We start from the raw sequence: 15,181 nt of genomic DNA on the forward strand, positions 1-15,181 counted from the left end.
CTAATTTCTTATCCATGAAAAACTTCTAAAAAAACTGCGTAACATTGATTTTTCCCTTTATCGTGTCCCTATAGCAAGTCAATTGTGTTTACGCGGGCAATTCACCTCCAAAGTTTCTTTAAAATGACTCAACCCAATCTCAGCCCTATTTGCCTCTTACTACGGCTGCTGACTACTGTTTTTGTCTATACCTAATGATTTCACGTTTTAAGCTAAACTGTACATAATCTTATTTTGTGTTATTTTCGTTTTTGGTTAAAGCTGATCCTCACACATTTAGTCAGATGTAACTTAAGAACAAACGTTTTGTCGCAAATGAATATAGGCGGCTTTTTCTTGTCATTTTAAATTATTATTATTTATTATTATTTTAGGTTTACGCACCATTTATAAACTCAAAGTGCTTTCAAAATCAAAATTTAAATAAAAAAGTTTTCAGTTTTTGCAATAATCCAATTCATGGGGTATTAGTTTCATCTCAAAAGGCAACTTATTCCATTCGAAAGGAACAGCAAAACGGAAGGATCTTCGCCCAAATGCAGTTGTGACATTAGGAACCTTCAAATTGTATGCATATTGGCATCTATTCACCTTATCATTTCGGAAAACTAATGCGCCCAGATTCATCGGAATTTTCCGCGGATGGTGAACTAAGCGGTGACCAAAAAGTAGAGTTTTGTAGAGGATACGTTGTTTTATGGTTAGCCAATGAAGCTCTTTGATATAATTTGCTGTTGGTGAACCAGGTGATAACCTAAAAATGAGACGACATGCTGAGTTCAATATACGCTGTAATTTCTGTATAATATTCACAGGTAGTCCATAGTACAGTGAGTTGCATTAATCTAGTCGCGAGAGAATCATTTCCCGATCTAATTCGATCAACGACTTTCTGTCGACTGTATCTCTGATGGAATAAATTTTTCGCAGGAAATAGTAACATCTACGGCACACGGAACTAACTTGTTTCGCATATGAAAGTCTGGAATCTAATTTAAAGCCCAATAAAGTAACATTGTTAGAAAAATTGGCATCCGTCGGAAGTTCAATATCGCAATTTAAACTATTCTTTCTACTAACATGTATTCAGTTTTATTCGAGTTTAATCGGAGCTTAGCACCACTGAACCACTTTTGGAGAGTCGTAAGTATCAAATCAAAAGCCTCCTGATTTATCGAAGCATTGTAAACAAAATAGATAACAGTGTCATCGTCATAAAAATGATAATTGACATCAAGACGTTCAAACAGAACTTCCAGAGGAACAAGATAGCATGAAAAAAGAACGGGACCTAGAATAGATCCTTGAGGAACACCCGTTTTTATCGTTCTTGGCATCGCATATTTACCATCAATCAACACTTTTTGAGATCTACTACTCAGATAATTATTTAAAAAGCTAAGCATTTTATCTTTGAAACCCAAACTTGTTTCAAGAATTGAAAGAAGTAATTCATGATCGAGAGTGTCAAAGGCAGCTGATAGATCAAGTCCAATATAAAAAGTGCTTTGTCCTATCTAAGTGCTTTGTCCTATCTACAAATCATTTGTAACCTTAGCCAGCACTGTTTCTGTAGAAAAAAACTTCCTGTAGGCACTTTGGTATTTGCTTAAGAGACTATTCTTTTCAAGGTGTTCACGCATTTGTATGAAAGCCGCCCGTTCTAATAGTTTTGAAATGTAACTTAGGTTCGAGATAGGTCGATAATTGGAAAAATCTTCATTGCCAGAATTTGCTTTCTTCAAGTGGGGCCTAACAATGGCCAGTTTAAAGGACTGGGGGAAATATCCCGCCTTCAGCGAAAGATTAAGAAGTTTCAGGAGGTCGAGAAAATAATGATCTGAAAATGACTTTACAAGATGTGTCGGAATGATGTCCAGTGGAGATGTACTGTTTGACGACGCCGAAATTAAATCTCTAAACTGACTTATAGACAACTCTGTGAACGAATACATTGAGTTAACTTCAGTTTTCAGAATTTCTGGACCTATCGCAGTCGGAATCGATGCAATAATACTTGTCACTTTAGATATAAAGAACTCGTTGAAGTCGTTTGCAAGCTGTTTTTTGTTTTCATATTTCGGGAGCTGTTCTACATCTTGACCAAGAAGCAATTTTAATGTGACAAACTTTTTACGGCTACATTTTTCCATCAACGCATTCTCTATGTACAATCTACTCTTCTATAAGAATTTTTCAAAATACATATGGGTAACATTTTCGTATTCAGATTTCAGTACAGATAATTTCGAATTTCTGTATTTACGCTCTGCTTTTCTCTTCTTTCGTTTCAATCTCAAAAGCTCATCGTCAAAGAATGGGCATTGATGCTTAGTAAATGTTTTTTTGAGTGGTAGAACGGAATCCAAAATATTCTCCTCAAACCTTAGATACGTATCCCATGCTTCATCAATACTTGAGGCAACATCGAATTTTAAGCACGACTTAAATAACTTAATAAAACCATCAGAGTCGAACTTCTTCCAATTTCTATACATCAAACGTTGTTGAGATTTGCGTTGTTTCTCACTGCTGTGCGAGAAACAAATAAAACGAATGGTCCGAAGAAGTAATGAAGTTCTTCGATTTAACATTAATTGAAGTATTGTTTGACGCAATAATATGGTAAAGAATCCCGCCACTTCTATGCGTTTTCTCAGAGACGTACTGAGTCAGGCCGAAATCTTCAAAAAATGAGTTCCACATTTTTGATGCATCGTTATTTACATTTAGTGAAATGTTAAAATCACCCAGGAGAACAATCTTGTTTAATTGTAGCCTTTTCTCTTCAAAAAGAACAGTAAAGTGATCAATGAAAGATTTAACATTTAATCCAGGTGGTCGATAAACAGCGATTACTAAATAACTGGTAGCCCCAACAGTTAAAGAGGCATAACAGCATTCAAAAAATTCAGAGGTAAACTTTTCAAAATTTTCCAAATGGATATCATATCTGTAAAAGAGGAAAATTCCACCTCCTCTTTTATTCACCCTTGGTGCACTATAGGAAAGAAACCCCGGGGGACACTGCTTTTGAATAAAATCGTCATCTGAGTTGTACGTAATCCACAATTCTATAAATACTCCCGAACTATTTTCATTTACTTCCAAGAGGGCATTTACATCTTTCGTTTTGTTTATGATAGATCGTACATTATGTAGACAAATGTTTAGTTCTGTAGGTCTTTGTTTCGTCGATCTTTGTTTCGTTGATCTTTGTCTTAATGGAGGTCTGACTAGTAGTCAATTTTGATCCACTTTTTTTAGCCAATCACGGGCGGCTTTATTCAGGTAAAATCTTGACACCGTAACGTTTTCAGGCCAGAAATCAGGTAACTCAACTTTCTCCTCATCAAATTTAAATACACAATGGAAGGCTTTCAGGTGAGCCTCTGACTTCGAAATTTGGCGAATGTGAAGTAGTTCGTCGTTATTTTCTATACAGTACTCCTCCATTTCTGATGCTGTTATTTTCTGACTCAATCTACCTACATATAAATGACGATGCTTCGGGGGTTTTTTGACACCCTTGATGACTGCTGGATTGGTGTTCGTTCCCGTTTTTACTTCCTTAGTTGATCTTACTTTTCTCTGTACAGTTTCAAATTCAAGATCATCAGCTTTTCTCTTTTTGTTTACTGTCGCACTGTGATGACTGGTTGAGCTGTCGTTTCGATTCCTGCTGGGTCCACTTTTTGCAGCTTTTAGAAAAGGGAATTCCGGTTTCTTTATCAACGCTATCTCATTGCGTAGCATTGTCACTTCGCGGATCAAAGAATCAACACAATCGAGTTTTCTCTCAACGGCCGTAATTCTGTCCAGCGAAGATAGTTTGCAGTAAAGCTAGGAGTACAACCAGCACATGATCAGTAGATCATTCCTTTGATATTTGCAGTACTTGAAATTCCCAAACAACCAAAGTGATCATATATCTTCTTACATTTGACACAAAATGCACTCCGTTGTACATTGCAAGGCTCGTTACAAATATTGCAGAGGTTTGGGCGGTGGCGGTGGTGGTGGGGGCACCATTGTAACCTGGGGTAAAAGGGGGACTAAGTGAAGTGGCCACTAGGGGCCTAAACTAATTAGTCAAACAAATGTGGAGAACGCTCACGCCAAATATTTGACTAAGAAAAATATTTACGGTGGCCAAATGTAGGGAAGCAATCAAGCAGATGCGGAGAACGCTCTCGCCAAATGCTTGATACCAAATATGGAATCGTAGATAAATCTTGTATAATATCTAAATAAATAAGTACAAGAAAAGTAGTCAGATACCAGTGAAACCTATCTGAGGTCTCGTATGGTTTGGAAAAGTCAGCACAGCGATAGCTGGGGCTAATATTGGCCTTCTCTTGGTTTTTTTAAGACTCGAAGAGGAGTATTGGTTTTCTTAATTTTTTTTTACCGGAAGTACTATTCGTTCAGACGATGTTTTGCCCTAAAAGCGAAAATGAGTAAAATTGCAATGTGAACTATTTTTTTGAGCAAGAGAAATTTTTTGATCATGCGCTGCGTTCAGTGAATGACCTTGAATTCAAAAAGTAGTTTTCGACTGAATGGCACTTATAGATAACCGTTATTAGCCGTTTTTTCGTCTAAACGGCCTAGTTTTTTTGCTTGTAATTTGGTTTTTGTAGAAATAATTTTTATTCGATGCTATATTGAATTGTAAACCAAGGAAATTGATGCAACAGTGCTTTGCTTAGCTTAAAAATGCGTTTGAAGTTCAAACTGGAACTTATAACTTGATTTTTCAGTTAAATTTTGGCTTTTTTTATTTTTCATTTTTGAATCCTTCAGCCGTCTTTTTGTCAAAATTCAGTTAATAGGTTAATATGGAAATTTCCCTTTGATGATTCATATATTCAATGCCTCTTTCTACCTCGATGTAATTTTGTTTTTATAAAATTGTACATATGCTAATTCGATTTTGGTAATTTTCTTTATCCAATTTTTCTGTTTTTTTGTTCGAATTTTGGCTTTACTTACTAGAAATAGCTTTTTTGTGCAACGTGAGGGACTTTAATTTCGTTTCAATAAAAATAAATGCAGTCTCAAAATTTTTTAACCCTTTTTTGCAAATTGTTTCGTATGTTTTAATTCTGCTTTTTCGTTTTTTCGTTCTGTTCAGGAGAATAAATTTTCGTCTCGGACGACTCGTCGTCTTTTCTATGTCTCGAATGCTGAAAAATGAAAGGTATTCGTTTTTTTTTTGTTTTTAAATTTGTTTTTTAACTTTCAAAAATCGAGAATTAATCTGTTTGGTACGGTGTTCCTCACATTGTGTCCATATTCTTCACTTTTTAGTTTGTATCATTCTAGCTTCGTCCGGGCACCTACATTTGTAGTCGTTTTTGATTTTTTCAGTTGTGAAAAATTGAATGATTTCAGCTTTTTATTAGATTTTCGTCATTTCTTTATTTTGCAATTGATTTCATTCAACATAAGGCTAGTACTGAGTTTTTTTGGAAAACTTGCTCCAAAATTGCCACTTATTACTTTATTGCAATTTTTCGCGGCCTGGGTATTGTTTTTGAATGATTTTTTGCCCTTGAATTTTTTTCTGTTGCTTATGTCTTTTCTATGATTAATGTAATTTTTGAATTGGTATGAAATCTTGTATATATACATCAAAGAAGAATTCTGTGTTGTTTTTGTCTTAATTTCAGTGATTAGAAATCTAATTGTAGTGGTTTTCTGATTCTTGTATTTTTGAGCATTCTTTTTTTAATTTTGTTTCTAAGATTATTATCTGCCGTTTGCTTTCGCGATCTTCTTGAGATTAGAATCATGAATTTTTTTAGGGTAATTGATAGCCCTGTCAGTTTTTCAACCTATCAGATTTTTGACCATCCTAATTATATGGAACTTTTTAATGTTACCAAACGTTTTTAATTGAATAAAATTTTTTGTTCATTCGTCCTAATAGATTTAAATTTGAAATTCAAGCTTTATTTGACGGTCAATTGAGTGCATGCCAATTAAAAATTAACGATTACACGGTCTTTTTTGAGAATTTATTTTGTTTCCTATTATTCTGTATTATTGTCACCTCCTGCGCCACCCTGTTGCTTCTATTTTGTCTTTCCCGGGGCAAGGTTTCACATTTAATCCATCCCTAATTAGCGGGGTTTAGGGTGTAATGCGTATTCCGCTCCTATTTATCGGTGAAAACAATGTAATTTTAAAAATGTACGCTGTATTTACACTCTTTTCTCAACTCTTTATAAACTCTTTTAAAGAGTGTAATTAAGGGTGAAATGATAAAAAATTACACTTTCTTCCATCATTAATATTTTTTTTACACTCTTCCACCCTTGTTTCTCTAGAAGAGTGAACATATGAAAGAAAATACTGACGCAATGTTAGATTCAATACGGACTGAAGAGAATCATTTTTCGATACTGAGACATTGTGGCAGGTAAAATGAGGAACAGTTATCACGGAAATCTAAAACCGGATACAACAACATAGTAATAAAACAAATCTTGACAGACCTTTGCAGGAATTGAACAGACTTTAATGTAAGAATTGAAACTCTCAGGAAGGTGGTGTGGCTGGTCGCCTAAATTTTAATGCAAATTATGTTAAGATTTCGTGAAATTGGAAAAATAAACAGCCTTCGCGGCTATTGTCTAGAACGTTTGATTGATGAGCATGCTAGTATCCGTTGTTTCCGACCTACGTTTACGAGAACACCTTTTAGTTTAGTATTATGGCGCTTTTATGGAACTTGTTGAATTCATTTTTCAAAGACTGTTTTTTTTAGAATGTGACGTATATGCTGTTATCGGCTGAAGAGTTGGCTGAAAGCGACGGGAGAATGAACAGTTTTGATGCAGTTGTCATGTCAGAGGTCATAGAGCACAATGAAGATCCCCAGGCTCTCATCCAGGTCAGTCGTAATTGTAACAAACTTTGAAGTTTCTATTACTTGGACAGTTAAATTGAAAATACTAACTCTAATTTGAGGTAAAAAGAGGTCTCCTACGAACTTAAATTTTACTCGGTTAAGGATAAAATAACGATGAAGTTGGAAATCAAAACTTTGATTTAGAGCAATTATATTAATCTTGTTGGTCGTCTCGTATTTAAGAACGGGCTAAACCGGTAAAGCCGGAATGCACTAAGTTGTTGAGCAGTTCTCTTAGAGCTTAATTAGTCCATAAGTGTACAGATTGACGAAACTGCCCAGAAGACATAAAATCAGGGTGTGAGGGGCATTTGGCGATTTAGCCCCAGCTAGCTATTGACAAAGCTAACAGCTCGCCGGTCGTTTGAGAGCAATTTGCTCGAAGTTAGGTGGTTACGTTTACAATAGCCGCCCTCATCTTGTCAGCCGGCTATTCTTGCGGGCCTATTTTTTCCCGTCAATCTGCTGCGTATGTTTTAATTTGATATCTCTGATCTTGCGACCTCGACAGGGTTTTGTTGCTATCATCCAGCAATCTGACGGCTATGTTTTAAACTGCTGTTATCCAGTAATCTAAGGCTTGTGTTTTTCTTTGGCTCTTATTGTTTTTTGGCAGTACTGGTACGGGAAGCGTTTTAAATTTTTGTATGTCATAGTTATCAGTAAACGCTTGTTGCTACTCTTGCATTGTTCAATATACAACTAAATGACTTTGTGCTGACGCCATTGGCAATACAGTGTCTGAGCTGCAGTTCGGTGGCGCCAGTTTTGGCCTTATCTTGTTCTTTAGGAATTTTTTGTTTTAATTTTTCACGTCAATTTAATGTTTTTTTTTGAATCTGCGTGCCCAAAAAAAATGATTTCACAGGGAGTGGCGTCGAGACAAATTAAACAATCAGAAACGAGCAAAATTCTGCGAAGTCCGACTGAAGTTTGAAAAATGCTATGTAGCTAACAAGGACTTCTATATTAAAAAATTTTGTCAATTATATCGGAGACTCAAGGCGCACCTATAAGTTGTTAAATGATATCAAAGGTCAATCTACCAAAGATCTTGCTCTGCCAGCTCTGTCATCTTGTGCTAGTGATAAAAAATAGTCCCCCCGTCACGGACGTTGTGAGCAAATGTAATGAGTTTTTAGCACCATTGGAAAGAAAATCCGATGTGGTGTTAAGAAGTCTACACCTATCTTGCCTAGTGATCAAGCCTTTTCTTTATATCTGTAACCAGCCTACGAATCGGAGGTAAAGAAAATTATCCTGCAACTTGATGATAAGTTCTCTTGTGGTATTGACAGACAACTTGAGCAATGTACTAGTAAAAGTGACTGAGCCCACAACTACGTCGTATTTATTTGAAATCATTAACAATTCCTTTCAACTTGGGCGTTTTCTAAATCACCTACTTAAAGCTAAAGTTGAACCGCTTTATACGTCGGGTTCAAGGCTTGATGAAGATAACTATCGGCCATTATTGCTTCTTGTATGGAGTAAAATTTTTGAAAAAGTCATGTACAACAGAGTTTACTACTATTTCGAAGTTTTGAATCTTTTCCACAGTAAACTGTTTGGGTTTCGGAAAAAGCACAGTTGTGTTATTGTGTTGGCAGAGATGACAGAGAGGATCACACGTGGAAACTGGAAAACATGTTGAATGTTTTCTTAGATCTTAAAGCCGTTGATACACTGGACCATAGAATCCTAATTCAAAAATTATTTGCTATGGAATACGTGGTCAAGCTTTAAAATGGTTTGACAGCTATTTATGTGACCGGTCGCAGCATGTAGAATTTGTTGGTTTCGAATATTCATTTAAAACGGTAATTTGCGGAGTGCAACAGGGGTCTGTATTAATGATCTTTCACGTGTCTGTAAAAGTTTTGAAGTGCTTCTATTTGCAGATTATACTAATTTATCTGCAATGGATACATCATTAGATTATATCTCTGCCAACTTGCTCTCTGTTAGCGATTGGCGAATGTCTAATAAATTAGTCTTCAATGTTGACAAAAGTGTAGTGTTAAATGACGGTAAGTGTGCTTTCAGTTCTGTTTAGTTTGGTTTACGAAAAAGATCAATGCATTTGGATCTTCTTGTAAGTATTTAGAAGCTCTGTTGGACTGCAAGATATCTTTCCAAACCCATGTTGAAATTGTTATGAAACGGTTAAGTACACAATGCGGCGTAATCTCAAAACTATACCACTATGTACCTCGAAAAGAACTTTTACTTCATTAGAATTCTAACGTAAAGTCCGCCGTTCAGTGTGGTCTACTAGTCTACGGGTGTTGCAGTTACTCTTGTTTGAGTGGGATACTTACTTTACAGAGAAAAACTATCAAGTTTATATACTTCAGAAAAAAGCGTGACCTCTGCTCAGGTCTTTTTGAGAAAAAAGTCCTCACGGTTAATGAGCTTTACACATACGAATTGCTGATTGTTTTGCGTTCTTCAAAGGGTCATCACAGCAAAGCATACCTTAACGCATTGTTTACGTTTGATCAGTCTCTTCTGTTAACTAGACATTCTGGACTACGGCTGTTAAAGGTTCCTTCATTCAAGACAAAAATACAAAAGTATTCAATTTTATACATGTCTAGCGTTCTTTTTAATGCTTTAGAGAGAATGGAAGTTTCGCCGTTTATTGCCCTTGATAGCACACCGTGTCGGTTTTCAACTTTTGTGCATTCATTTAGGAGGAACTTTTTCATTGTGGATCCTGATTTTGTCAATCCCGTGTTCGAATAGTTGCGTTCATTGGGGCTCATGTCACCGGCTGCTCTGGCAGCCGTGGGCCGGAACCCTTTTTTGGGACTTGGCGTTTTCCATACCAAATGTCAGCGCCGTAGTTTTTTAGTTTTCGAGATATGGGCATTTTTTGGTCCTCTCAGGAAGCAAAATATGAGTTTTGAAGTTTTTGTTTTCTCCGCGGATTTTTAATTCAATTGAGCGCAATATACCAGCTGCTGCCAGAGCAGAGAAAAAACTGCTCCGTGTTTTTTGGTAAACAAAACTAAAACTTTTTTTAGCACAACAATGATAAAATAGTTTCATAGAGTCCAGTGATCTTCGTATCCTACTCGAGTTGGGTAGCGCACATTCGGGTAAAGCTTATGTAGGCCTGCTGGCCTCGTCGGCCGCCCTCTCTAGGTGCAGAATCCAACACGACTTCTTTAACTATTTTGGTTTTCAATGACATAAATAATATGAGTTTTTTTTCTGGAAAATAAATTTCTTAATGTTAGATTTAATTAAATTCTATTTTTGTTTGTTTTTCAAATTTTTTTGTTTTGTATTATTCATACGTGATACCATATGACAGTATTGTAGTACAACTTCCTATGCTGTGTATCACATTTCGTAATTTCTTGAGGAGGGATATTCTTTTCTCAAAAATTTTCAAAACGTAGGGATCTGATAGTTCAACGTTTCTCTGATTTCAATTAAATCTCTGATTTAACAAGGCATTTTTTGAATTTAAATTTATGGAGGTCAGACAAGCTTTTTTTGGTTCGCAGTCTCCAGTGCATTAAAATATAAATTTTAGAATTAGAACAACAACAATTTTTTAAACACTATTTTTTTCATGGAGTTGAAAGCACCACTGAATTTTTTTTCGGTGTTCAGTAAATATCTCTTGGTCATAGCGCGTACATACATCAAAAGTTGATAGTTTAAAATTTGAAATGGAAAGCTGAATTCGCGAACTTTTATTCTTAGTGTCGTGATAAAATTTTTAACTACTTTCAACTTTTGTGCATTCATTTAGGAGGAACTTTTTCATTGTGGATCCTGATTTTGTCAATCCCGTGTTCGAATAGTTGCGTTCATTGGGGCTCATATCACCGGCTGCTCTGGCAGCCGTGGGCCGGAACCCTTTTTTGGGACTTGGCGTTTTCCATACCAAATGTCAGCGCCGTAGTTTTTTAGTTTTCGAGATATGGGCATTTTTTGGTCCTCTCAGGAAGCAAAATATGAGTTTTGAAGTTTTTGTTTTCTCCGCGGATTTTTAATTCAATTGAGCGCAATATACCAGCTGCTGCCAGAGCAGAGAAAAAACTGCTCCGTGTTTTTTGGTAAACAAAACTAAAACTTTTTTTAGCACAACAATGATAAAATAGTTTCATAGAGTCCAGTGATCTTCGTATCCTACTCGAGTTGGGTAGCGCACATTCGGGTAAAGCTTATGTAGGCCTGCTGGCCTCGTCGTCCGCCCTCTCTAGGTGCAGAATCCAACACGACTTCTTTAACTATTTTGGTTTTCAATGACATAAATAATATGAGTTTTTTTTCTGGAAAATAAATTTCTTAATGTTAGATTTAATTAAATTCTATTTGTTTGTTTTTTTAAATTTTTTTGTTTTGTATTATTCATACGTGATACCATATGACAGTATTGTAGTACAACTTCCTTTGCTGTGTATCACATTTCGTAATTTCTTGAGGAGGGATATTCTTCTCTCAAAAATTTTCAAAACGTAGGGATCTGATAGTTCAACGTTTCTCTGATTTCAATTAAATCTCTGATTTAACAAGGCATTTTTTGAAGTTAAATTTATGGAGGTCAGACAAGCTTTTTTGGTCCGCAGTATCCAGTGCATTAAAATATAAATTTTAGAATTAGAACAACAACAATTTTTTAAACACTATTTTTTCATGGAGTTGAAAGCACCACTGAATTTTCGGTGTTCAGTAAATATCTCTTGGTCATAGCGCTTACATACATCAAAAGTTGATAGTTTAAAATTTGAAATGGAAAGCTGAATTCGCGAACTTTTATTCTTAGTGTCGTGATAAAATTTTTAAGTACTTTCAACTTTTGTGCATTCATTTAGGAGGAACTTTTTCATTGTGGATCCTGATTTTGTCAATCCCGTGTTCGAATAGTTGCGTTCATTAGGGCTCATGTCACCGGCTGCTCTGGCAGCCGTGGGCCGGAACCCTTTTTTTTCTGAAGTTTTGGTTTTCTCCGCGGCTTTTTAATTCAATTGAGCGCAATATACCAGCTGCTGCCAGAGCAGAGAAAAAAATGCTTCGTGTTTTTTGGTAAACAATACTAAAACTTTTAACAAATGGCGGGGTTCACTTCCAAAAGTCAATTGAGCAGTGCGCAAAATTTGTGTAATTTTTTCTTTTTAAATTTTATTAATGGTTATAGTGGTATACAATAACCTCTAATATCGTCATTTGATGCCACTTCACCCCCTCCCCGACTGAAGCAGACTGTAATAGATCAGAGCTCCTACTAGCCGTTCGAGAGCATTGCTTTCAACGTTAGTCGGTTGCCATTGTATTTTTAGTCAATTGAGAGTATTTGAAGTTCAAATTGAATTTATACATTCTAAATAGCCGCCGTCAGCCTCTCAACGGCTATTTATGCGCTCTCCTTTTTTTCATCGCTTTACTTTTTGATCATTTTTTTCGTTTCACAGAAGTCACGTTTTCACGCTTGACTGCTGGCTTACCTCACTCAGTGTTTCAACAGAATGGATTTTAAATGCTTTCACGCATTGAGTTACGTAATGCAATGAATACTGTCAATGGTAAAAGAGCAAAATATAAATCAAAAGAAACGGGATAAAGTGATAAACCATAGTGAATAAGGTTATCAAATTTCATTAGAGCGATTATAGCTGTTATTGGTATTAAGCTTAATACCTTTCAGTTTAGGAGCTGACCAAGCAGCTCGTTAATGTGCGTTCGCACATGATGTTCCGACCCGAGCTCATCTACATTTTTGACTTAATTGTCAACCAAATGAAGAGATAAGAAAAATAGATGTTTGAATTTTAAAAAAATGCTACAAAACCTAACTACAAATTGAATTACATAATGCCATTTCTCATTACAGCGCTCGTGAGATCTACCAATAAAAAGACTACGAGAGAATACAGCAAACAACAAAATATGCAAAAACAAAATTTTCACGGCAGAAACCAAATATATAATTTTAAAAGCACCTAGTAACAACGTCAAAATGCAATCAGATGAAACCTTAACTCCACAAATTTAGATTTTGCTAACTATACAGCAGATGTATGTTTTTCATAATGAGATTAGGTAAAAAGTTGACATAGAGAAAAAAAATGAGGTTAAAGTCAAAGATCAATCAACATTTCTTAAACCAAATAATTTCAAAAGTCTAAAAAAATCTTTAGCTTTTTAACAAAATAATTCTTGATAAATTTACTAAAAAGTCAATATGAAACTAATGGGACATGTCTTTGCTGAGACTAAATCATAGGAATAAACTAAATACGCTGAAAATCTCAAAAAATGAACAATTTACACAAAGACGCAGAAAATCTCAAAAAATTACGAACAATAACATAAATTATTGAAGCCATTAAAATCATTAGCTATTATCTGAATTTTATTTATTTTTATTTCAGTTAACATTTAAACTCATTCAGCTAAAATTATACTGAAAGAGAAAAGAAGTTCGTTCATTTGGGCCACATTTGAAAATCATTGGGATCTGTTATTACCTGAATAAGCTAAAAGAAGAGAAAAAAAAACAAATACACCACTCACAATATTTCTTTATGAAAACGCATGTCCACCAAACAAAACACCAGTTACGACATAATATTAGTAGACAAGTTGTTTTTTGAAATTCAAGGAATTGGAGTGGACTTCTCAATGACGAGAATAAGTTGACGAAAAGAACAAGAAAAACTTAAAAGTTTGAAGGCATTTAATACGCTAAATTATGCCTAGATGATGTGACGACTAGGATGTTTGTCATTCAAAATTTAGCAATAAGACGTTACAACAAGTCATTGACCATGAAAAAAAAACAACAAAAACAGGCAAAATCCAAAAGTTCTGTAGAAAATTGAGAGAAGAAAGTGTCGAAGCTATTTAAACCATAAGCTTTTTTCTCTGAAAACTTTTTCAACGATCCATTAAACGTCTTCACTAAGCCAATGGAAGCTATCAATATTAGGATAATGTAATACGATTTCAAAAGGAACCAAAATTAATTAAAAAATCCAAAAATATTAAAATTATGAAAACTCGTGCACCGGAGTCAAAAAAACAATAGTTAAAGACAAAACCACTAACTAGATAAATTGTTGTTGATGTAGAAAAAAAGGCCACGATGTGAATACAAGGATGTTTATCATGCCTAGGTAATCAATAAGACATCACAATATGTCTTATGACTATGAAAAAAAAACAACAAATACAGGCAAAAACCAAAATGTCTTTAGAAAAATGGGAAAGAAAGTGTTGAAGCCATTTAAACCATAATTTTCTCTCAGAAAGTTTTATCTATGATCCTTTGGACGTCTTCACTAAAGGAAGATGTAGCCATCAATATTAGGATGACGTGATAAGATTTCAAAATGAACCAATAAAACGAAATGTCCAAAAAAATTTTTAAAAAAATTTGAAATCTTTGAAATTTTAAAAATTTGATAAAGCCTCCAATGAGATTAACTTATGTTGCAGTGGTATGAAGGAGTTCAATCCTGTTTTTACTGAGATCAACTTACAGTTCACAAAAATAAATTTATGATTTTCTAATTTAAAAAAAAAGTCGAAAATTTGTTTTCAAAGTCTTAACAGCCATTAGCTGTCCACTCACAGCACTAGATAGGTTCACTTAATGCTCATTAGCAAATCTATTGCACCTTTAGTCAACAAGTTTATGCCATAGGATTATAAAACTTTAGTAAAACCTCAAAAAATAAATCAAAATTTCATTTGAAATTACGAAATTTGAGATACGAATCCGAAAAAAAGCATGAGCGATCCCTTTGAAACAAATTTTTTGTTCACTGGGCTTCATTTGATCGTAAAAGAGGTTTGTCATTAACGGAACTTCGATATTAAAAGTGTCTAGTAGTCTCTAGGTGACTTGAAAAAACAAAAAAATTGCAAAATTTTCTAAAAAAAAAGCTCCCAAACCTAATTCGATTTTTTTTTATATATTAAACTTCCCTCTAAGACTAGAACTAGTCTTTATTATCTCCTTTTGTCTATTAAAAACCTGAAATTGATTTACTTTTTGGCGTGAAATCTAGTTTTGATTTAAATTTGTCGTAGAAAAAACGTTAATTCGAACGAAAATTAGGGTAAAAGTGAACAAAAGTGAACCAAATATCCAGTGTTCACATGAAACTTTAAACCTCGATAACTCCTCGAAAAAAACGAAATTCAAAAAAATCTATTTAATTTCGAATTCTACGCTGGACGAATTTTTTAATGATACCATGCACATTTCTCTACGATGAATATATCGGTCGGCCAAAA

The 15,181-nt window shown here is 34.8% G+C and overlaps 1 protein-coding gene across 1 annotated transcript in view; it reads left to right on the forward strand.

Moving 5' to 3' along the window:
• LOC142342704 (ubiquinone biosynthesis O-methyltransferase-like) overlaps positions 1-15,181 on the forward strand; it is a 175,751-nt gene that overhangs the window by 19,232 nt on the left and 141,338 nt on the right. The window contains exon 3 of the mRNA XM_075394216.1: positions 6,776-6,901. Coding sequence (XP_075250331.1) covers positions 6,776-6,901 — 126 coding nt within the window. The remainder of the gene's footprint in view (positions 1-6,775; positions 6,902-15,181) is intronic.

The sequence above is a fragment of the Convolutriloba macropyga genome, chromosome 7, assembly GCF_964194025.1.
Source record: "Convolutriloba macropyga chromosome 7, txConMacr16.3, whole genome shotgun sequence".
Taxonomy (NCBI): Eukaryota; Metazoa; Xenacoelomorpha; order Acoela; family Convolutidae; genus Convolutriloba; species Convolutriloba macropyga.